Raw genomic sequence first — 24,961 nt, forward strand, 5'->3', positions numbered from 1 at the left:
AAATTGATATCCATAGGCCAAACAGATAAGTTTTCTTTACTTAGAAATTAGTTGTCAAAGGTTCAAAATTGAGAGGGAGTTTCCATTTAAAAATCCGTTTTTCTACTTTCTTTCGATAAAAATCAAGCTAAGAAATAATACACCTGTATTTCCACATGGCAACAGCTTGTGCCAGTGGTTGTTATGCCTTCTAATATACTCACCAGCTCGCCAGAGTCCCACCCTTAGGTCACCGGAGACCTTACTAACACCCTCCTTGGTTTGTTCCATTCATCTGATGACCTGGCTGGCCTCAAAAGTTGCTTGAGATGGGGAACTCTACTCCAAGCATCCCTTACATTTGTCTCATACAAGATCCTCAACTACCAATTTAATTCATATAACATCAGTCTCATCAAAAAAGATGATGGATAATGATGCTGATGACAATTCCCTTGAGAATGTTTTCATACCAGCATCAAGCAAGCTACCATGGTGGATCCCTGGCCTTGCTTTTACCTTCTGAGTCAGGGGGAATACTTCAGCCACTGTGTTTCTAGGGGGTCTAGCATTGTTGTTCCACCCCATCTCTATAAATAGTGCCTAAGAGACTCATGAGAGAGAGCTCTATATGAAGAGGAAAGAAATCTTCAGTGTATATAACCACTATAATCCCAGAAGATTATGAGATACAGAGGAGAGAAGAGTGAATCAAAACGTGGGATTAGCTCCTATAATCTGACCTATAGGTCTCAGTTTTTGGAAGATGATTTAGGGCTTAGGAATTACCTTGCATTATCACCTACTGGGGCACAGAGGAATTCGTAGGGCTTGCAAAGCCATGAATCTAGTCCAGTAAGTGTGGCACATGGAGGGAGTAATGGAATCTGAGGAACATACAGAGCTTTACAAAATCGCAAGAATTAGAATTCAATTTTCTTGAATTCTGTTTGGCAATCTTGCAGATACAAAGGGCTACACTTGGGTCCGTCAGTGAGACCCTAGAAAGTTCAGTTCACCCATGTTGAGTTGTCAGCTAGACAAATATCTAAAATGCTCAACTTTTGGAAGATATATTTCATTGGCTTATATTTGATGACTGCAGGTTTGTATTCTGCATTTAAAAGAATCAACCTGTTGGAGGGGAGATGGGTGAGGGATGGGCTAAATAAATGGTGATGGGCATTGAGGAGGACACTTGTTGGGATGAGCACCGAGTGTTATGTGTAAGAGATGAATCACTGTGTTGTATTCCCGAAACCAATACTACACTGTATGTTAACTAACTTGAATTTAAATAAATAAATTAAAAAATAAAAGAATCAACCAACAAAGCTTCCAAGGTTTGAACTTAAGACCTATCTAACCAGGAGATAGAAACAGTATAAAGCACCGGGATACTTGTTTATCACATGAAAGAAATTATTAGTACTTGAAACATATTAGGTAAAAAATATTTTAAAAACTACTGTTTTTTTTTTAAATAAAAGCTCCTAGAGTAATCAATAGCGTTCCAGAGAATTATTTGACTTTTTCTAGTCTGAAGATTTTGTGTCAAATTTCCTTAGTCTGCAGTGTCTTGGTGATTGATCTAGAAGCAGTGATATCAGGGGTAGGGCAGTCAGTGGACTGTGCTTCCATTTCCTGACCCACATTATTTTTGTTTCATAGACCACCCTCTTTCAGAATCTCTGGGTAAGGTTCATATTCTTCCTAATCTCATTCTTCTGGACCACTCGATGCTCAGGGATTTTACTTTCTCTTCACTTTGAGGGGGAAACAGCAAGTACCTATCACATGCTAAGTTCCTGAAAGGATGTGATCTGTTTCCACTGTGAGGTCACACAAAAGGATCCTAGTTTCATGGGCCCTCCCATCCACAGAATATGGGGATACATTCAGCAAATATTTACAAAGCTCCTCCTACCTTATTCTAGGGCTGTCTAGGCCCTGGATACAGAGAGGTAAAAGGACAGGGTCACTGCTCAAAGGAAGCTTATATTCAAATGAGAAAAATACGTACCAGAGGAGAACTTACATAAATAAAATAATTTCTGATGCTAATAAGTGCTATCAAGAAAGCAAATTTAGATAATGTAGTTAGAAGTCTCTGGTTATGGGAGAAGCAACATTAAATCCAGTGATGAGAGAGATTCTCTCTAAGGTGACATTACCTGAGCTGAGACCTAGGTGACAAGGACACAGCCACGTGAAAATTTGAGAAAACCACATTCCAGTCCCTGAAACAGAAATGAGGTTGGATTTAAAAAAAAAAAAAGGAAGAAAGAAAAGAAAAAGAAAAAGAAAAAGAAAAAGAAAAAGAAAAAGAAAAAGAAAAAAATAGAAAAGGAGACTCATGGGGCTGGAGTTTGGATGATGATGGGAGCATGGTAGAGATAGGACCAGAGTGGAAGATCTGTGTGGTGCTTTGGGGGCTGTGCCTGAAGCCTGGGTAAACAAACTGTTCATGTCTTTCAACTGCATTTTTCCCAGGCTGTAGGTCTTCTCCAACAGTGTTTCCATCACTGCTGGCAAATATTCAATAGTATTTGCCACTGCTTGCAAATACTCAGATAGGTATTGAGATATGGGGTTGAATGACTCATTCAAGAGAAAGTGCCAAAGTCGATGAACTTCCTTGGACATTCATGATTTCTATATTAGTTATTCCTCATGGGTCACATTGTTTCAGAAAATATAGAGATTCCTTTATAAGGAACTGATGATTCCCACACTTATAATAAATTCACTGATATGGAAAAGAAACTATTGGCTTCTTATTTAGACTATTAATTTAATTAGTTTCAGGCATACAACTGAGTGATTCAACAAATCCATACACTACTCCATGTTCATCATGATAAATGTACTCTTAATCCCCTTCACCTATTTCCTCCGTACCCCCAGCCACCTCCCCTCTGGTAACCATCAGTTTGTTCTCCATATTTAAGAGTCTGTTTTTTGGTTTGTCTCTTTTTCCTTTTTTCTTTTCTTTTGTTTCTTAAATTCCACATATGAGTGAAATCATACGGTATTTGTCTTTTCCTGACTGACTTACTTCACTTAGGATTATAGCCTCTAGATCCATCCATGGTGTTGCAAATGGCAAGATTTCATCCATTTTTATGGTTGAGTAATATTCCATTACGCACACCACATCTTTATCCATTTATCAGTCAGTGAACATTTGGTGTGCTTCCATAATTTGGCTATTACAAATAATGCTGCAATAAAGATCAGACTATTAATTCCTTTAAAATTAATTTATTGAAAATGCCAACTAAAAAGTGGTTTACCTTATGTATCTAGCAAACTCTAACAGAACGCTTACTGTATGTCAAACACTGTTAGCTCTACGAATAACAACTAAGTTAAACCTCCAAACAACCCTACGGGGTAGGAACTATTATTACCCTGGAACTTCATGTATAAGGATACCAAAGCAGAAAGAATTCGTGAAAACTGAGCAACGTTACACAGCGAATATGTTACTGAGTTGGGATGCAAACCGGGTAATCTACTTTTATATCTGTGCACTTACCTATTAAAGCCCGCTATCTCTAAAATAAGTTATAATGAACATATTATATTTCAAAGAACTGACATATGAGCTACCTTGTGTTTTATTTGATAGGAGGGAATTTGTAACACTGCGAAGTATTACTTTTATCTTCAGACAGCGGCATTACTTTGTCACCTCTCAAAACTGAAAATTTAGCTTAATGCTGATGTGATATAAGCAAATTCTATGACAGATCTAAAATTTCGATTGTGTTCATGAATATTGGAAAGGATGTTTCAATTAGCAAACTGAATATGTGTGAATCGATAGTAGATTTTAACATATGAATGATTTATATATCATCTTAAATGTTTCATTAAGACATTCATTTCAGAAATTCACCCTCTGTAGCAGTGAGAAAAATTCCTGCCCCTAATAATTAATGGCTAGCAACGATGCTCCTGTCTTTGCTTGCCAATGGACATTACTTATGAAAGAAGGAGGATGAGTTGTCAAACCATGGTGGCATGCCCTTTGGTAGATTGCTGCTCTTTCTTATTCACAGGTTACAGATTGTGTAGAACCATAGAACAAGGTATGTAAGGCTGTACCAACAAATATTTGTTAAAACACAGTCTGTCAAAGCAATTTTTTAAATAAGTAGAGTAAGTAATGGAGTATTAATTGGAGGCCAATAGGGTGAAATTATGCTGCTCTAGCTTGCCAAATATATTACCTGTGTGTCAAAAAGAAGAGTTTGTGACCAGCATGTTAGTATTGCATGCCAATAATCAGAGCAGGTGGCCATTAGAGACTTTTGCTAGGAGCCAGAACGTTTTCCCCATGAATAGCTTGGGAAGGTCCAAACACTTACTTCTCCCTGAATTACACATTCTACTTCAGATTGTCAAGGTGCCTGTCCATAATGCCAAGGGGTGTTTTAGCAATTCTTTCACGGCTGAGAATGATTCACCATGATCAGAATTTTTTAATCTGTTTGATTGGATAAACTCAAAATCTCCGCTTTATTGGATAAATTTAAAATATCTGTTAGGTGTCTTCTTTCTTCTTTACAAACAGCATAATTGAAAGCATTGTTTTGGTAAAATCTTCCCAGAAGACCACATAATCACCATTTAAATTAGTCCTAATTCATTTTACATTTGCTTATTTTACTGTTAACTTTCCCAGAACTGTAATTTTTTTTTTTTTTTACAATTAGAACATCTGAATTTTAATTACATTACCATCAAGAAGCTCATTAAAGTCACTTAATTGGCAACATTTCCAAAAAAACCTTAGCTGGGTTTAATATATTTTAAAGAGTTACTGTCAAAGTATAATTTCACCATTACAAACAGCTTGGCAACAACATTTGCATAAAGATCTGTCAGTTTCTGAAAAATGCTCAAATGTTGGGAAAATCAGATTCGTTAAGTCTCCTTTACTGAAACAGTCTAGAAATGGAGAAATTGTACATACATTCCTCTTTGTAAGCCCTACAGTACCTAGAGTACTGCCATGCAAAGCATAAGTATTCAAAAAGTGTTTCTGGAAGGAAATAATTCATACATTTTATGCTTTTGGGTAGACTTAATATTTTTTTTTTTTCTAAACCTCAATGCAAGTTCCCTCATTTATGTTAAATTTAACAAAATACCCATTTTCTTACTAGTTCTTTCTCATTCACGTCAGGATATATGAGATAGTCACCTAGAATTTTGAAACCTTTTAAAATAGCTCTAAGGCTAGCATTGGAGGGCTAACATTTGAGGTCATTTTGAGATGATGAAATTTTTTACGGCTTCCTTCTTACACATGTTAGAATCCCACCCCTATAGCACTGATATCATTTGAACTTGCATTGTAGTTACATTCATTTTTCACCTTTATAAGGCTTTAGGTTTTGCCCATAAGCCTGCATTTTGTTTAATATGCATGTATTTTGGGGAGGTGGAGGGTCAACTTTAGTACCTAAAACAGTGGCTTGCAATTATATGTGTCAAATGGATGAATGAAAATCTCAAGTTTGTGATCTATGAAGCATGATGATAGTTTGCAGCATTAGTTAGGGTGTTGGGACACCCTCCTCCCCAAATCTCATATATAGGAATAAAATGTGGTCAAAGGATAATTATTACTACAATTCGCTTCCTACAAATAGAAAAGGAAAGATGTTTTTAATTTTCCCTTTTGGTTTGGTATTTCCTATTAAATCTTTCCCTTTGGTAATTTATGTATCTTTTATCTTCTACCTCAAAAGAAGAATCTAGTAAAGCTGTATAAAATGTGAACATTAAAAACAAAACAAAAACAAAACACCTGCCTCGCAAATTACTGCCTTGCTCTTCACTGTATCCTTAAAGTCTTGCACAGTGACTGGTATACAGATAGACTCAACAAATACTTGTTGAATGAATGAATGAATACATAAACATATGCTGAATGTCCTGAGGAGCACCTGGATGACCCTACCTGAGGAGGTCAGGGAAGGCTTTAGCAACAGTGATGGAGAAAAATGAATTTTCCGTGAACACAGAGGCATTCGCTCATTTATCAATCAGTGAGCTTCCACCATATGCTATGTTCCCAGATATGGTCTGTGAAGATTCCGAGGATAGCATCATCCAATAGCACTTTCTGTGATGAGGGAAATATTCTACATTTAATATCTACAATATTATTTTGTAGACCGTGGAGAATCCTGGAGGCTTCCACCTGGAATAATGACACAGTTCGGTTTGTCTTTTAGAAGTGGCCTCTGTGGCAGTGGGGACAAAGGCGTGAGGTGGGAGACCATTTACTGCATGTTGATATTAAATTACAGCTTTGCAAATTCCACAAAGGCAGAAAAGACATTGAAGGAACGAGATTTTCTTATTCTTTGCTCTTGCTCTGTTGTCTCCCTTGATAGGGTATCAGGAAAGAACCGTTGCTTATTCTTTTCCCCCAGTTGGGGAGAATGGATGATGAGAATATTACGAGGAAATCTTGGCTTGCTTCGGAGGCTGTTCCACGCAGAACAAAACGGGGAGGTAATACCTTCTCTCTGCCCCGCAGGGCATCAGCAGTTGCATAGATGTGGGGAGGAGGGGCGATGGCCCATTCTGAATCTGTGTGGGTGTTACCCAAGCCCCGTGACAAAGCACCCCTTCCTGAAAGGTGAGGTGGCTCTATGTGGCCTGCGTGGGAGACATGATTTCAGAAAGCAGTAGTGGAGAGAGAGCTGGACAAAGAAATATGTGACAATTCTAGAAGAGTCTGTGGTCTATGGTCTGAGGCCCCTTCCTGCTGTAATGCTCCATGCCTGGATTGGTTCTTCTGGTTCTAGAACATGAGAGAAGGGACAACGGTCTTCTGCCTGCAATGAGGAAGAATCAAGCTAGAGGTGGGGAGAAATCATCTAGAGCAATCTAGTGCCAGGGAACACATCAATGAAAAGTCCCCTAGGGAGTGGCTTCATGGCCACTTCCAACATTCATTTAAGAAATATCTTCGGTGACCTGGATCTTTTTAACTCTGTGGCAACCACAGTGATGGAAGCCTCCCATAAGTTTCTAATTGATGGGGACTGTTACTGGTGGAGTATCACCTTCGCGATTGCAAGCATTATGGCTTTTTTTTTTCTTTATTCAAAATGAGCTCGATAATGTGGAATTCAAACCCCAGAAAAATCTCATCGATACAACACTTTTCCTTTCTGGCTGTCAATCTCCATTTTATTTAATTTTTTTGCTGTTTTAGTTTTGTGTGGCTCAGTAATCTGCAGGCAGTTAGCATCACTGATTCTCAGAAGAGACACAAAATAGAAATGTTTCCAAATTTGAAGCATTTATTAAAAGGAGCTTGAATTTAAAATTCAGACTTTATCCTTGTCAAAGGCTTTTGGCCACATTGAAGAAATTTGGGAGAAATGTAAGAAACATTTCTTGGAGGGACAGCATAGAGTGTAAACATCAGGCTGACTCTGCAGAATGCATCTCAAACTTGATTTCTGAGCAATGCTTTTGCATACCCTGAGCTACTCATTCCAGCATCTGGAATTCCACTTACAAAAGTCCCAAACTCTTGGGTTCTTCTCCTCCATAACCACCTGATATTATTCGTGTGCTTGCTTAGTGTAAGCATTTTTTTTCTGTAATAAAACCAGAGTCTGAAATTAATTCACACAGACAAAATAATAGCACTTTAACTTCTGACTTTATTATTTTCCGCAAATAAACAGGTGATGAAACATTGTCTGCGTCCAAAGCAAAAGGCATGGTTGCCTTTCCTCTTCTTTCACAGAGTGCCAGAAAATGTAAACAATCTTTAGGAGGTTGAACTTCTGAGTTTTAATTTTCTGCCAGCCTTTAGAACATCATTCATTTGTTTGTTTGTACCAGGATTTAACAGCAGAAAGAGTAAAACAAGCAAATGGTCGGAGGCATTTATATGAAGTGTTCAGACTGAGATACAGGCTTGCGTCTGCATCATTTTTAGTCGGACAAAGAAAAACACTGCTTTAGGAAGTGGGTCATGTGGGTGTATAAGTGCTTCGTGGACAGGCCGGAAATGCCATGGTTCTGGTCAGAGTACCACTGAAACACAAAGGACAGAAGCCTCTGTTACAACCACAGGCACATGATGCATCTAGCTTTGACTTACTCATGCTCTCAGGTCCTGGTAATTTTTCTAATATTGTGGTTGAAATTCTACTTAAGCACGCTTAAATAACTAAACTAGCTTACACGTAAGCATTTAGAACAGGAAGGTATGAAAGCCTTCTATTAACCCTCACTATTCTCTCACATTCTTTAAGCTGAGATTTTAGATCTCGGTGGCTGAGCTTTAACAGTGGCCAGCATCCCGGGGGGGGGGGGGGATCCGGAGGCAGGCATGGGTTCCAGAGCTGGTGTGTTGGGTCTATTACTTTGCTTCTCTGGAGCTTGGTTTCTTCATTTGAAAAATGAGGAGGTTGGATTTGATTTCCTCTGAGGCTCCTTCTAGCTCAAAAATTCCACGAGGCTTTTAGCCTCTGAATCCAATTCCTGTCTGCTGCAGGAAATCCACAACACATATAACTGTAAACACCTTTTATAGGAGTTAAACATAGTATCATTAGAAACACCCAGGGAGACGGCATTATAAATTTAAACTTCATTGTTGGGGAGATGCTGGTAAGATGATTGTTTTCACTGAATAAAGGTAGATCGTGGTCGTGATGGAATGCTCCATATACTCATCAGGTGAATTTAGGGTGGGGGGGGGGGGGTCACAATAAAAAAGACCAGAAAAACCTCACGTCCGCTTTTGTAAATTATTTTTAAAAACCAAATTTCCAAAATGAGGGTTTCCTTTTCTAGGTTCTTATTCAGGAAAAGCAAGTGAGGGGGAACTTATGCTCACCGAAGGGGGGAAACAGCTGTCAGGGGTTGTCTCCCTTGCCGTGGTTTTCACCTTACTTTTCTCTCTGCCGTCATTTCCTATTCCTCATGCAACCTTGATTTTACAGCTAGCTCATTCATTCCTTCGCTCGGTGAAAACACCAGCTCGTGTGCTGGGCCAGGCATGTGTCAGGTGCTGAGAACACACAGACGAAAGGGCTCTCTGAGCGGAGCCGCCTGACTTCCGGGAGCCTCGGAGGCTTCTGGTAACATTCCATGATTGCTTCTTACTGAGTAAACAGAGACTTTTAGCTGCTTTGGGTCTCCCGGCCTTTGTGGGGACTCTAAGTATGTAGCTACACTTATGTAAGCAGGATCGCAGAACTATTGGATTTCGAGCTAGAAGATCAGCTCATCTCACGGATGCCTTTATTTCATATATGACTCAACTAGGATCCCCGGAGGTGACATGGCTTGCTTAGTGTCCTTCAGGGAGTTCATGAAAGATCTGAGACCTATCTGCTAATGCTCTGCCCACTCTACCCTACAGCCAGTTTGCCAGGTTTCAGTAAAAAGTAATAATTATAATAAAAAAATAAGATTCTTCCTTTTAGCTTACGGGTCTAAGGCCGTGAACATGAGTAAAACGAAATTATGTACCATTGCCTGGAAATCCACTTGTGCATTAACCAGAGCTTTAGCAATCTGTGCTGAGTTTTGAAAGTGCACATTATCTGCAACAAAGAGAGAGAGTTAAAGTGCTGCTAAATACCAGAAAGCACAGAGTGACAATGTACCGCCTGGAAATGAACACCGACAATTATCTAGTCATGCAGTTGACATTGTCAGCAGTGAGTAATCACACTCATTTATGGAAATGTCCCTGACTCTTAGGTACTGACCCTGAGCATAGGCATAGGAGGATGCTTAATGTTTCTTAAACAAAGTGATGTTGGCTCAGTATTTTTATGTGTAAGAGTCTTGCTTAAACCTCACCATCTGCTGTTCCGTGGATGAGAAGATAGTCTACATTTCTGAAATATTCTGCTCTTGCCATCACAGTTGAATTCTGGAAAAGAGGAAAAATTAACATTTTAGTTGCTGCAAGTTCTAATAGAAAACTAGCTAAATCATTGTGCGATGGACTTAGCACCAATACTGAAATTATGTATTGCTTTGGTTGATAAATATTTAAGAGTCAGAGCAACACATTTTCATCATCATTTGCATTACTTCCATCTGATTCCTAGTTTGAAAAACGGAAAGTTTATGTGTCATATGTTACATATGAGTGAGACCTTAGGCATAGATGATGCCCGCTCAAGCTGTGTGGGGGTTGGGGGTGGGCAGCACGATGGGGAAAAGGGAGGTGAGGGAAGGGAGGATGGGGAAAGAAAGAAGAGAATCCAAAGAGAGTAAATTTCTCTCTAGGGAGGTGTTTTGCAGCTAACAAAAGATCATCGCATTTGCCTGGGGCCCCAGCAAAAGTGTAAACTCTGAATGACTGCTTCAAAAGTATGTGGCACATACTGGAACTTAGTTAATGACCTAAATTAAACAGAACATGCTTACTTTATAGTGCTCGAGATTATCGTCCTTTGTTGGGAGGCCCATGAATCGCTCCGTGTAGATAGATGCTGTAAAACATGTAAGAACATGTTGTTTGCATGTGAAATGGTTCATTTCACTAACCAGCAAGACCCCTCAGTTTGAGAACTGCTCACCACTTTCCCCTGTGGAGCTGCTGAGGAAGGTTCTTGCTTTCCTTTACTGTAATGCTCCACCCAAGTCATTTGCTCTGCAATTTGCCTCAGTAGGGCTGGCGAAGCAAAGGAGGAAACAGGAACAGCTAACACGAGAAAGGATGCTCTTAAGTTTTTTCTCTTCTACCCAAAGCCCTTCAGTGGGGGCGGGGTGGGGGTGGAAATGTTGAGCTAGGGAGGACCTTATGGGATGACCTCATTATATTTTAAAAGAAATCACAAATGCAGCCGCCTCTAGTACTTTTATTGGTGTCTTAATGTGGGGTGGAACTGTGTCCCCCAAATCCTCCTCTCCCAACACACACACACACACACACACACACACACACACACACTTTTTTTTTTTTCTGAATGAAGATTCCCTCCAAGTTATAGTGGCTGCATTTCTATCCCAGCACAGGGACGAGGATCTGATGAAAGCTAATTTTTGTTCAATTATTAGAGTTAATTCCGACTGATCATCCTGCGTTAATGTTAATCATAAAAATAGGCACACACGGGAGGTGTACTTCTCAACAAATTTTGGTTTGTTTTGTTTTGATTTCTGGAGCAAAGGAACTGGCAGCTGCCAACTGTGGTGTGGAGGTGAATAGCGGTGGCTCTGCCTAACTTTGCATACAATGTGCTTAAAAGCCAGAGCTGCTGCACCTGTGTGCCTGCGAAAACAAAGAGCTGGCTCTGGTTCTAAAGGTTTGGTTTAGCAGGAGGCACAAGGTGTTGGGGGAGAGACTAACATACTGGGTTTTAGAAGAGTCCTTCCTCATTCTTAAGATTTCTTTGATTGCTGCAACATGATTATAATGAATCATATAAACAACCTTGTTTATAGATTATATTTTCCCCAGTGAAGCTGGGGTGAATTTTACTGCATAATTTGTTTTCCTAGCAACCTCAAATATAGAGTAATTATGTGTTAAATGTTTTCGCAGCAACATTTATGAAATGTTTCCATACCGTAATATTCCCAGCTGGAGACAGGAGCCACTGCTATCCCACATTTGAAAAGACCGGTTCCTGAAGCAAGGGCCAGTGATGAAACATAGCCTCCGTAGGACTGTGGAGACATCATTGCAAGTCAGTCCCAGATTTGCTTTCAGAAACTCTCCAAGATAGTTTTATAGCAACTCCTCTCACAATAAGTACTCATGGGTGCCGGGGATGTGCATGGGGTAGATTAAATGTCTATCTTGCACTCTTGGCAGTGACTTCCACCTGACACAGCATAATTTCACCCCTAGTAAACTAAAAATACTTGGTGTGCTAATCAGAGCATGGCAGGGGCAGTTTAAGAGATATTTATAATTGTAATTTTTCTGCCAAAATTCTTTCCTCCATATTTTTCCAATGAAGACCTTGCCAGAGCAAAACCAGGATTTTACTTGAAAGAAATGCACAAAGAAAGCAGATTATTGCCCAAATGGAAAAGCGAGATACTTCTCACAGCTTGCAAAAGTCCCAGGAGGCAGAACTCACATCTGTGTATTAACTTATTTGTTTTCATAATAGAACAATAAGGGAAGGACATATGAATCTTCTGGATATTAGAGAAATGGCCAGAATTTGGGTATAATGTAGTGTTATATATTCTGCTCTGAAGATTTCTGGCAAAGCAGTTCAAAGGAGGAAAAGCCATTGTAAAGTCTTACATAGCCCCCCACAAATTTAATGGAAGAACAAAGACATGCAAAAGGGGATACAAATGGCACAGTCAGGAGTAGGGTTAACTCTCATCAAGTTTCTTCCCCAAGGAATCAAATAGATGGTTCACAAATGTGACCCTGACAACAGGAGATGTCTGCCTGTGTCACCTGGATATTGAACCTTTTCCTAAAACTGAAGAAAAGAACACAATAAGGTGGCATCTCTCCCTGGAAGTCAAAGGTAGAAACATGCCTGAGAGAGATGCTTCTCCTGGGAATGTGGACTAAACAGTGCCCTGGGTCCTGAGCCCTCCAAAATGTGTGTGCTAGATTAAGAAGTGATTCTCAGTGCATATTCTTGCCCCAACACAGGAAGTTTCCCACAAGTCACAAGAGAACAGTGGGACTTTCCAACTAGGAATGTAATGTGTCTTGTACTTAGGACCTTATAACCACAAGCCTCTGGAGCTATTCCCTTAGATCAGCAGATCTTATCACCCTTTGCCACAGAAAAGTCAGTCTTTAGAAAGAGGGTGAAAGAGTGAGTGGGAGAGCTTTATAGAGTGAGAGACAACAGGCAGACAGACAGACCGACATGGTAGTGAGGGCAGGTCAGTGGCAAGGGTCTATTCTCTTTTTTTTTTTTTTTAAAGCTTAGTTATTTATTTTGAGAGGGGGGATGGTAGAGAGAGAAGGAGAGAGAGAATCCCAAGCAGGATCCAGACTCTCAGCCCGGAGCCCGACGTGGGACTCGAACTCACAAACTGTGAGATCATGACCTGAGTTGAAATCAATATTCAGTTGCTTAACTTGACTGAGCTACCCAGGCGCCCCAGCAAGGGTCTATTCTTAACCTGTGAAATACATGGTATGGGGCGGGGGGGGGGGGGGGGGGCGGTAAGCTAAACAATCTTGCTGAATTGATGAGTTCAAGGAAGAATTCTTTGACTAGTTTACAGTTGTAGGTTTCCAGTTCTGAAGAATTTTATGGAGGACCCTTGGCTACAAAACACAGAATAGAAGCATCTCCAATTATATCATGGCCTCTTTAAAGAAGACTAAAACATGTTTTAATAGGGGAAATATATTTTAAAAATATAACATTGGGTTTAAAAATCTTTTGGGTAAGTGAAAATTTTCACTTATAAAAATGATTTGTTTTAATTAGTAGGTTAGCAATGACTATTACTGAAACGGGAGTTCTTTCCTTCTTTCTTTCAGTTTTAGGTTCAAAGACAGTAAAGTAAGCCTGAGTTAGAAATATTATCATTTGTGGTTTTATTGGAAAACTGTGTTCACCACAAGTAACAACAGTGGGTCCCGCTGAAATAGCATGAAACAAGATTTGAAATCAAAGGCGCTTCTATATAGTGAAAAGGGTTTTGAACATTTCTGTTTGAAATCTTACAAGTTATGAATCTGTATCTACCCAGTGATTAGATAATAATGCTGTATCTAAATAAAATTTCCGTGTTTGCAGGATGAATACAAATTGTCTCTAGGAATTTGTAAGAGCAAAACTGGTGTAGCAGCAGCACAACAAAAGTAGGTGTTCTTTAAATTCTCAGGCAGCTTAGAAAAGCTATTCCTATTGTAGAAATGAAGAGGAAATAAAATAAACCCGAGTTGACTTTTTTCTGCTCTCCCATGGGTGGGGCTCCAAGGCAGAGTGGGTGGCTGTCGCAAGAAAGGAACCCACGGAGCAGATTGGCCATGAGAATTCTAGAATTTTGTCCTTTGCACTTAGATGCCTTGCCATTTTGTTTAAATGAAGGATATCTTTAAAAACATTCTTAGAAGGGCACAGAATTTTGAAGGGTTTATAGAACACTCTTGTGTGAGCCATAATGTACATTGGAACATTTTACCTACAGGCGATAATAATAGATACTTAATGTTTGTATGGCCAAGGCTGTTGTGACCTTCTTTGAGGACCCACAACTTTGCTTCCCTTCTCCCACCTCAGATGTCCCTCTGCTTGTTGGCTCTCCTAATGTTTTCTGGAGCCTCCAAGCATGATCTAGTCCCAGGACCTTCACAAATGCTGCTGCCCTCTGCCTAGAACACTCTAGAACTCTGCCTAGAACACTGCCTAGAACATATCTCCGGATATCCCACTTCAAGTCTTAACTCAAAGAGTCTCACCCGTCCTTCTCATCTATAATTGCACCAACCCTGCTTCATGCTCCTTTCTTGTTTTGGCTTGGTTTTCACCAGGGCATTTTATCATTTAACATTTTATTCATTTTACTTATTTATCTTGCTTGCTGTTTTTCTTCCCAACCATTCCTAACTCCACAAAGGTCGACATTTTCATCTGTCTTGTGACCAAAGGTATCCCCAGCCCTGAGAATAGGGCTTGGAACACAGAAGGGAATAGACTAAATATTTGATGAATATATGACTTTCCTATTAACTCAGCTAATCTTCACAGTGACTTGGTGAGGAAATCAGGGCTGCATTTCATGATGAGGAAATTGAGGTTCAGAGTGAACATAGAGTCATGAAACAGCAGAGCTGGGACTCAAAGCGAGGACACCTTCCTCTACAACCCATGACTTTCCGCTCTGTCCTTGCACTAGGGCAAACCTCTTTGGGGAACTTTAAGTTTGGAGTCTAATGTAGTCTCATTAGAGGTGCATTTGTCCTACTTTTACATCGCTGATCGCACATAGCAATTCAAATTGCTTATAATTAGTCACTGGAAGAGAAAGGAACTAAGATTAAATCATGAACTAATGCTTATTCAACACCACCTGGCTAGGCCTATATTAACAAAGCAAGGCCCATAAATGAGGTTGTTATTCTAATAATTTAGGCAAAACCCCTGCTGCTCTTCAATTGTCAGAATAATTACTTCAATTTTTCTTCAAATAAACCAGTGTTTTGCAACCTCAGCACTGCTGACATTTTAGGCTGGGTAATTCTTTTTTGTGGGGAGCTGTCCTGTGCATTGTGAGATATTTAACAGCATCTCTGGCCCCTACTCACTAGATGCCAGTAGCACTCTCCCAGTTGTGACAACCAAAAGTGACTCCAGACATTGCCAAATGTCCCCTGAGGGACAAAATTGCCTAGTTAAGAACCAGTTATAACAGACACTCCCTAGGCATAGTGTTGGGTGCACAGTGGATATCTAATAAAACTAAAAACAGGGCTCCTGGACTTTGATTTGTGTGAGCCAGAAAAATAAAAGGGTAAGATAAAAATGCCTCTTCTCCCCTTCTTAATCAGGATAATGGAGGGAAATGCAGGATTTTCATCTTATTCACCCACTGACTACCAAAAATTTATGTGGTTAGCTGCAGTATGTTTCTCAGACCACTCTGGCGCCTAACACTCCATGCAAACAGATATTTCCTTCCTTGATATGAAACACAATAATAGCTAAGCAATGCTCATGGTCATTCTCAATATCTTCCTCTTTCCAGTCTTCAGTGTCTTGCAGGCTCCTGCTTATTATACTAGAAAAGAGCACTTGAACCTCTTCCCACCTCATACTTCGCTGCCTAAATTCAGGCCGTGGGCATTGGTTGCCCATATTACTGCTCACCTAGCTCCTTGGCTCACTCCCTCTCCTACCTCATATCTTCCTTCGCTCTGCAGCCAACAGGATCTTCCTAAGACACCAATTCTATTCCCTACTGACTTCAAGAGCGCATCTCAAAAAAGTATCCATGGAATCAAATACTTTTTGGTAATACTGTTAATTGAAATCTCTCCTTCACAGAGCCAGCACATACTATTATGTAGACTTTGTAATTTACCAAATTATTAGACCAGATAAACTTTTCCTGAAAAATCCCTTGGTACTAATAAGATACATGTGGGGGGACACTGACTTCTAGGATTAAATTTAGTTTAAACAACATCATCGATATATGAGATAGCCAGGTATTATGCCAAACGTTTGAGAAACAAATCTAGAAACAGATGAAGTCCATTCCCTCGATGAGCTTACATTTTCATGGGAGAAACCAATAGACAGACAAGATAAACCATGGTAATTCCCAGAAGAGCAGTAAAAAGAACTATTGGAGGACAAAGAAAGTCATGTGTGAGTTGGGTTTTAAAGAATAAGTGAGTTTTCCATTTCAGAGGAAGAGGAGGGGGATGGAAGAAGATAGACACATTGCAGGTACAAGGAGCAGGATTCACAAAAACATGGGAGTGAGGAAGCACAGACATGAGTCAAATTATTCATAAGGCATGGGGAAAAGTGGAAAGAGATGAGGCTGGAAAAGGAGGTTTCAGCCAGCTTGTCATGGGCTTTGCATGCTAGGAAATATATTTGGGCACCAGGTCAAGGTTGATGTGTACATTAGAAAATGTACAAGCATATAAGCAGAAAAGCAACATGGTAAATTCCTGTTTTGGAACATTAACTTCATTAGTAACATTGCAGCTTGTGAAGTCAAAGCAGGAAGGCTAGTTCAGAGGCAACTGAACTACCCAAACCCATGGTCCTTGGACCAAAGGAATCAGCATCACTTGTGATCTTGTGGGAAATGCAAATCCTCGGGCCTCCCCAGGGAGTACTGAATCAGAATCTCTGGTGGTAGGGCCCTAGAACCTGTTTCAATAAGTTCTTCAGGTGATGCTTATGTAAGCTAAAGTTTGAGAAGGTCTGATCTAAATTACATATGAAGAAACTTGGACTAAAGCACTGGCTGTGGGGATGACGAGAACAGATTTAAATGTTTGAAGGTAGAACTGATAGATCTTACTAACCACTGGAGTGTTGGAGCTGGGGAGCAGGAGAAGTTGCAAATAGCTCTGAACTTACTATTTGGGTGACTAGGTGTGTGGTGAGGTCCTTTAATAAAGATGAGGACTTGTTTTAAGCAGACTATAACAAGTTTAGCTTGTGTGAGTTAAGCCTGAGCCTCTTGTAAGACATTGATTTGGGATAGATGACCAGTGAGCATTTGAAATTTGGAGCTGAGAAGAGAGGTGGGGGCTAGTGGCAGGGATCTGACTGTCATCACCATTTTCGAAATTACCTGGGTGTCACCAAGGAAGTGAAAAACAATAAGAGCCAAGGTCAGATCCTGAAAATCACCAACATTTAAAAAAAAATGAATGGAGTGTAATGATGATGGAGACATAGAAAAATAAGAGAAATGTCTGCAAAGCCACAGAGAGAGCCTATTCTTCTCTATGCAGTCTAAAAGCCCTCCTGTTATCTGGCTACCTATCTATCCAAACTAATTTCCTACACCTTCTTTAGTATGTATGGATTACACTTCTGAAGTTTCAGGCATCCAGACCAACTGTGCCCTACTCCTTGCTACCTTCGGACCCTGGCAATGTTGTCTCCATTCTCTGGCATGACCCACTACTAACCTATCTTCACTACCTCATTTCTGAATCTTCCCTTAGCTCTCAGAGCCAGAATTAACCAGTCTTCTCCCTGGTATTCTCCGCGGTAAGTTGTGTCTGTCTTAACACTTGGAATGTTGCTGAGCAATTGCTTTTTTGCTCTCTGTTTTATCTAACAGAGGGCCAGGGCTATAACTTATTCATCTTTTCATCTTCTGAAGAACCTAATATAAGACCTAATTGAGATCCAATAAAAATTTACTACATGCATGAAAGAACGCCTGAATCAGTGATCGGATGGATGGGTTAAATAACTCTTAACTAATTGTTAAATAACAGTATAGTATTAAGGTCTTTTTCCTTCAGGATCTTCTGGGCCCTGTTGATTCAGGGGTTGCTCATGCGTTGCATCCGGTGGCCGTTCACTTATTTCCCTCTTCCGCGCATGTTCTCAGGGTTTAGCTTGCAATTACTGCCATGTTGGAAAGTAAGCAATAAAGGGGACCTAATATACTACTTCTTCTAGAAGCATTTGCACAGACATCGTGAGAATCCTTATTGAAGAATTTCAGACTGATATGGATGTATTTTGAGGTGATGAGTGGGTTCTTTAAATCATCCCACATAGATGGTTCTCTACCAAACTAATACCAGGATGTTGTAGAAATGAAATTAAAAATTCCACTTTCTGATTATTTCAGAGCTTGCAGTAAAAGCAAAGTAAAAGTGTAAGAGAAATGGTAATGATTACATGGAAGTGTTCCGCGTGAAATTTGAATCTTTTGAAAATTTACTTTAGGAAATTTCATAAAAATGGATGGAGAGATTTTATCTGAAATATTTCACTATAAAAATATTTCATTTATTTCCACCCATTTGAATTCCATTCTGTTTAGATATTTAACATTTGATAGTTTTAAGAAGGACCAAATGGCTTGAAGTAACAACTTTCCACAAATTCATAACAGCTCTTCATCTGGTCACTGAGCTGAGAGCTGAGTCGGAGCCTGCAGATTCCCTTCAATATTGGGTTTCATTCCCTCCATCTTGTGCAGGCCGCTCTCAGAGAAAACAGCCAAGAAAAACAACCCAAGCACAAACGGCTGCAAATTGACTTGCAAATGTACAAATTCAGACCAAAAAGTGAAACAGGAAATCTTCTTTGAAGGGTAATTATCATAATTTATAATGGGCAAATCTAAACTCTTTCCAATATTTCTCTAAACTTTCCAGTGACTTCATTGCCCATGATTGGGAAGTTTTGCCTCTTCCTTTTAATGTGTATTTTGAGAACCTACACAACTCCTCAAACGTGGGCAGTTATCTCCATGACCTATAACTCAGAAACTAAATTATACTCCTCTCCAGTTAGCACAAATTAATGTTAGGTCTGGTAAAATAATTTGATTACAAAAAAAAAAAAAAAAAAGAATCAAAACAGCCAAGATATGACTGGGATAGTCTAGGTACTAGGGAATTTGTATTCTAAAAGTTCCTATAATTGCAAATGTTAGCTTAGTTTTTCATTAAAAAAATGAAATTATGAACTCTAAAAGATCTTTATTAACTCCAAAATAACAAAGGAAATGAAACCTTTGATGAACATAGTTCAATTCAGGATACTGTAATCTAATACCAAAAAATTAAGTAAAAATGTATCAATTATGAGTTAATTTGCTACACAAGAAAGAAATTAAATGATTGGGAAAAAGGAACACTTAAAGCCACCACTTTGAGGCCTAGATTACCCAAACTGACTGTTTCCATTGACAGATTAAATTATGTTGCAACATTAACATTTCATGAGAAACCTTATAAGCGAACACTTTAGAAAATTATGATTGCTGAACTGAATAACAGGCATAAAACATATAAAACAACTCACCCAGCCCCATATGGCTATTCTTTTTTCATCAATGAAACCCATTTCTATGAATTTTCTAAAATAAAAGAAACAAATTTTTAGAATTTTAAGTGTGTACACATGACATTTACTTCATTACACAAGCATATTTAATCCAAAGATTTAATAGAAACGCTTCATTTTCTTTGTTTAAACACATGCATAATAATGCTGCACTTACAAATAATTAAAAGAATATGATCATGTTTTCTGCAAAGCATAAAAAGGATCCTTTAGGCTCTACTGTACATCTATTGAGTCGTACTTTCCAGGCTGAAAGTCTAGTACCCTAATTGCGGGAGTGAGTTACTGCAGACTCAGAGAGGTCAAGACCTAGTCTTACAGTAACACAAGAAATACTAGCACCATAACTAGGACCAAATATCCAAATCCTCAGATTTTGGAAAAAAAGATTTTCATTGTTGTTGCCTTAAATTTTATCAGTGTTAAATGCTTAGATGTTAATGATAATGGCCGTCTCATTTTCGGTAGCTTTCATCTGCAAAAAAATATCCATCCCTCTCCCATTCCATACTTAGGAACCCTCGGTTTGTCACAGCATGGATATGTATCTTTTAGGATATGGTCATAATTCGTTTGCGTTTCATCACAGAAGAGCCATCGTTTGAAAACTATTTTGAAAATAAATGTCTTCTTAGGAGTAAGAGACCGTGCTGAAGGACAACTTTTAAATAAAAGTCATGGGAAGCCTTCAGAAATATAACTTTGCAAAGTCGGTGCGAAAATGGGAATATTTTAGGCTAATTTATCCCATGCCCCCTTGAGGATTGGTGTTCTAGAGCAATTGTGATTTATTTGGGGGATGGTTTGATAAGAACTCCAGGAACTCTCAGAGAAGCAGGAGCAGTGGAAGAAAATAGCAAACTGGATGAGCCATTGCAGAGACCCGGATGCAACAGTAATGGGAAGGCGAGGAGAACAAAGTGGCACACGCAGCGCCAGAAAAAGACCATTTTTTTTTTGTTCCCTATAGTTATGTTAATGTCCTTTGTCATTTTTCTCTGGAAGTAAGATGTAGTGGTTTCATTAGTTGAATAATGGAGTTTCTTAAGGGGATTTCACAGCAACCATTTTGCTCGTTGCATTGATTCAACATGCACGTTTCCAATGCACAGAGGAGTTGGGCAAATGCCCGGGACAAACAGATGGGAAGAAGCCCCGTCAGTCACAGCTTACCCTACACCGATTCTGAGGGACACTGAGGAGTCTACGGGGAAGAAATGCAGCAGCAAACGGGAAGTTGCTACCTGTGTGGATGCTGTTCATGATAAAACAGAGAAAATGTGCAGCAAACTGTGGCATTTCGGCAATTCTTCCACAAACTTCACAAACCAAATGAAAGAAGAGAAGGTTCGCTCTCTTTGTTAAAAAAAAAAAAAAAATCTTGCCACTCGTGCTGGAAGACGGTTCTGAGCCATAAAATCAATTTCGATTTTATGATCTCCCGGAAGCTAGCAATCATATTGCCTTGCATCTGGGGTAAAAGCAAATAGCAGGTGATACATGGGAGCAGGAAATTCTTAACAGCTCCCTTCCTCGGTTTATTCCGAAAGGATGACATTTACAGGAAATGATAGTGCAATAGTTAACATGGAAATGAAACATTAACACTTAATGTGGCAGGACTAGGTTAAAGGTTAGCTAGATAACCCGAGCACTTTAAGGCCACCAAAGCTCTATAAAATTTACCTCCAAATTCTGAAGCGCTTCCAAAGACAGTTATCAGAAATACTGTTGATGGTGTGGTTAAATGAAGAAAAATGTTAGGAACAAATGAAAAAGCATTTTGGAGGCTAAACTGAACTTCACAACTTTTCTCTCATAAAAATGACCCTATTCCAAAGGTCAATTTGGAACCCTAGGGATCAATTATTATCCTATTTTGGAAATGTTCTTGTTGATGCCAGGTATAACAGTATGATAGATTTTTCTCACCACTAACCTTCAAGTTATATAAAAATTTTAAATTGTGGGAATGCCAAAAGTGCCAAATATACCCCAAATTAGTAGAACTGATCCTATAACTAACGAAGTTTTATGGGACCTATGTATGTACCATTTGCAGAGGAGTCTGGGAAAGCAGGTCTCAGTTTCTTGTGTGCTTTGACCTCACAAACATCTCCTTGGAAGCATTCTCTTTTGTGTAGTCAAAGTAGTGAGCTTGTGTGGCTTTTTTTTTTTTTTTTTTTAACACTGCTTTGCTTTGTTTAAATCTATTTATTGACTTTAGCATTTACTCTCATTTCCAAATAGGTACACATGATTTTCTTTTGGTATGTAAAAATTTTAGTCAGATTGCATTTAATTTAGTTTTTATTTTTTTAAATATAATTTATTGTCAAACTGGCTAACATACAGTGTGTATAGTGTGCTCTTGGTTTTGGGGGTAGATTCCTGTGGTTCATCGCTTACATACAACACCCAGTGCTCATCCCAACAAGTGCCCTCCTCAATGCCCATCACCCATTTCCCCTCTCTTCCACTGCCCTCCCCCCATCAATCCTCAGTTTGTTCTCTGTATTTAAGAGTCTCTTACAGTTTGCCCAGATTGCATTCTATATGAGATTGAAGGGGATAAATTTCATTCTTTCGTGGGAAGGTAATTTGAGGGCTATCATAAAGGGATTACAATCCCAATTCCCATGTCAGACATTCAGTGTCTGATTCCTAAAACACTTCTTGGCAGACATGCGGTTGAATTATTCCCAGGATCATCATTATAAATCTATCCTTTTTAGCTTTTGTTTTCTCAAAGCATCCGGTTCCAAGGCTTCCCTTTCACTTTTGCAGAATGGCGCTTTCAAGCAAAGCCAGACCAGCCTCAACTGGCATCTCCACTGTTGCATACGTGCTGTGCACGGGCCACACAGCCTCCCCTTGTTCACTAGGGTGTTTAGTAAAAGTTCCATCTAATGGCAATGCTGTCCCTTCAGAGTGCCAGGGGTTTATCCATCTTACAAAGATTGTAAGTGCACTGAAAGTAGAGATTATAAAAATTGTACAGTTTTATACAGAGTGGATTGCAATGGCATACATTAATATTTGATCTGTTGTTGAATGGCTGAGCAAATGAGTGAACATATGTCTGCTCTATAGCAGGAAGACTTTCTTTAGATTCCATCCTAAAAATGGCTCAGAGAAGGTAAAGGTAGCCAATAACTGCCTCTGGTCTATCTTCAATTCTAAATGCCAAAGACATTTATATTATTGTGAAAATTGGTACAATTTGTGGCTTCATGTCCTATATATTGAACAGCAGAAATAACAATTTTAGCTAAGGCCTGTACATGGGATTCAGGTTTAGATTTTCATTCCATCCAAGAAACACGATAAGAAGCTATCTGCTCTGTTTCTTGAGGTATTCTTAAATACAAATGCTGCAATTTTGGTGGTAAATAAGTGCAAAACACATAATGATGCACTTTGTTGTTATTGGTAGATTGGGATGATGAGCTGCTTCTGTTAAGTTTGGTTTTCAACCAATGCCAGAACAAACCACTGTTTAGCGCTACGAACTTTGGAAAAGATGTAACTGAATTACGAATGAGGTATAATCTACATCTGTCTTTTGATGTGGTCCCAGGATTGCGTACCCTTGATGTTTATTGCATGGTTTAAATAAAAATAGATGTGACCTGCAGTGCCAAAAAAAATAATGATAATCCTTAAAGAATTAGGTCTATAATACTGACAATGGTGTTCATATTTCCACAATGGCATTCATATGTGAGAAACTGATCTCGTGGTGGATTTTTCTTTGAGCTATCTCTTCTGTGTCTCTCCATCAGGCAGAAGATTATCCTAAATAGGTTAATAGCAGATAGGCCAAATAATCTGGATTAGCAAGAAAGATGGAGCCTCCTAGAAATGAGGTGTGAATGACACCTAGAGATTTCATAGTATTATTTAATAATCTACTTATTCGTTTGTCAGATTTTATTCAAATAGACTGTTTTTAATTGAATATTTTGTGTTATAGAAGTGTGTGTATATTACTGTTCACAGAATGGAAGGAAAATTTGAAAACATATGGGTTATGATTACTTTTCTATTTTTAAAAATAATTACTTGTGAGTCTAAACTCTTCTGCTTTGATTAGAGACAAAAACACAGAAAAGTGTTGTCTGGGCCCACCTCCTTGCTGTTAAATACAATCTTCATTGTGTATGCTATATTGAAATCAGTAACTATCAGTGACATTAAGATGATAAAAGGAATGTGCTAATGAATTTTCTAAATTGCTCTTTGTTGTGCAACAATGTCTGACCTTAAGCCGTTACACACACATATATATCCACGACTAAGGGTGCAATTGGCCTGTGTTGGCTTTTACATTTATAAACTACTGTTCTCTGACTTCACATACTCACAACATAATAACAGAAACCCAACAACTATAGAGAAATATCCTGAAGCATCCTGCACAGTGTTTCCAAATAAACAGCAATTTTGATGCCTATATTCTATTTGTTTCAGAAAAGATGATGGAGACACAAATTATGGTTGAGAATGTGGTTGGGAAGGACTCAGGTTATGGGTCTGCCTTCCCCATGAATGTTTTCATAATATAATTTGTATTACTTAAAATGCATGTTTTGTCAAATGAAAACAGGAAAACACTTTCATGCTAACACAGCTAAACTTCCAGCTAGCTTAATTACAAAAGAATGCTTAGTATCTGTAAGTGTAGGGTGTTGAGGAAATCTTGAGACATTTCTAAGTCTATGAGATAGAATCCACAATGCTTGAGCAAATTCAGATGTTTGGTTTCCTATAGACCATCCCTAGAGTTACACAATTTTTTTTTCTAGTTGTGAGCCATGTGAATCAACGAAAGGATATCAGAACGACTGAAACACTGAGAGTATTTGTCATTTATCACTATAAATTTTGTTTCTACACATTTATTAGCTCTTGTCTATCATTATTTTTTTTCTCATATTGGGCAAAAATATCTCTTTAAGATTAATGTTAACTTGAGAGCAAGTTAGGAAAACAGACAAAAAGAATTAAATCATGAAAGATGGAGAAACCCGACAGTGATTGCATGACTTTTGTTGCACGCCAGTTTCTGTTTGAATGAGGTGCTCACCTGACAGCTGTGATCTGGTCCTCAACTTCATAAACACCCAGCTTTCGATACACTGCATACAGGAGTTTGTCACCTTGGAAGGCTGTTCCTCGGCCATCCACCAAGGCAATGACTATCCCTTCCTTACTTGCAAGATAAGAAATCCAACTAATAGCGAATACAGACCTTACGCTCTGACTACAAGGACCACCATACCTAAAGGGAAAAAAAAAAAAAAAAAAGAACCTTGGATTCCTTTGTAAAACTCAACTTCTCATCGTAGCTAAGAATTGCCTTTAGTATTTCCAGTACATTTGTATGATAAAATTTCAATAACAGTGGCATTAGAACTGGCTCAAAATCAAGAGAGGACCAGGCTTTTCCCAGAGGTTTG

The 24,961-nt window shown here is 38.9% G+C and overlaps 1 protein-coding gene across 2 annotated transcripts in view; it reads right to left on the reverse strand.

The window, feature by feature from the left end:
• Positions 1-7,662: 7,662 nt before the first annotated feature.
• FAP (fibroblast activation protein alpha) overlaps positions 7,663-24,961 on the reverse strand; it is a 75,330-nt gene continuing 58,031 nt past the window's right edge. For both annotated transcript variants that reach the window (XM_025935024.2, XM_086718753.1), the window contains 7 exons: positions 24,589-24,783; positions 19,458-19,512; positions 11,565-11,664; positions 10,420-10,484; positions 9,844-9,916; positions 9,508-9,581; positions 7,663-8,061 (listed from right to left, as the gene is read on the reverse strand). In XM_025935024.2, the coding sequence (XP_025790809.2) occupies positions 7,960-8,061; positions 9,508-9,581; positions 9,844-9,916; positions 10,420-10,484; positions 11,565-11,664; positions 19,458-19,512; positions 24,589-24,783 (664 nt within the window). In that variant the 3' untranslated portion in view covers positions 7,663-7,959. The remainder of the gene's footprint in view (positions 8,062-9,507; positions 9,582-9,843; positions 9,917-10,419; positions 10,485-11,564; positions 11,665-19,457; positions 19,513-24,588; positions 24,784-24,961) is intronic.

This window comes from Puma concolor, chromosome C1 (assembly GCF_028749965.1).
Source record: "Puma concolor isolate L17-30 chromosome C1, mPumCon1.1.hap2, whole genome shotgun sequence".
Lineage (NCBI taxonomy): Eukaryota > Metazoa > Chordata > Mammalia > Carnivora > Felidae > Puma > Puma concolor.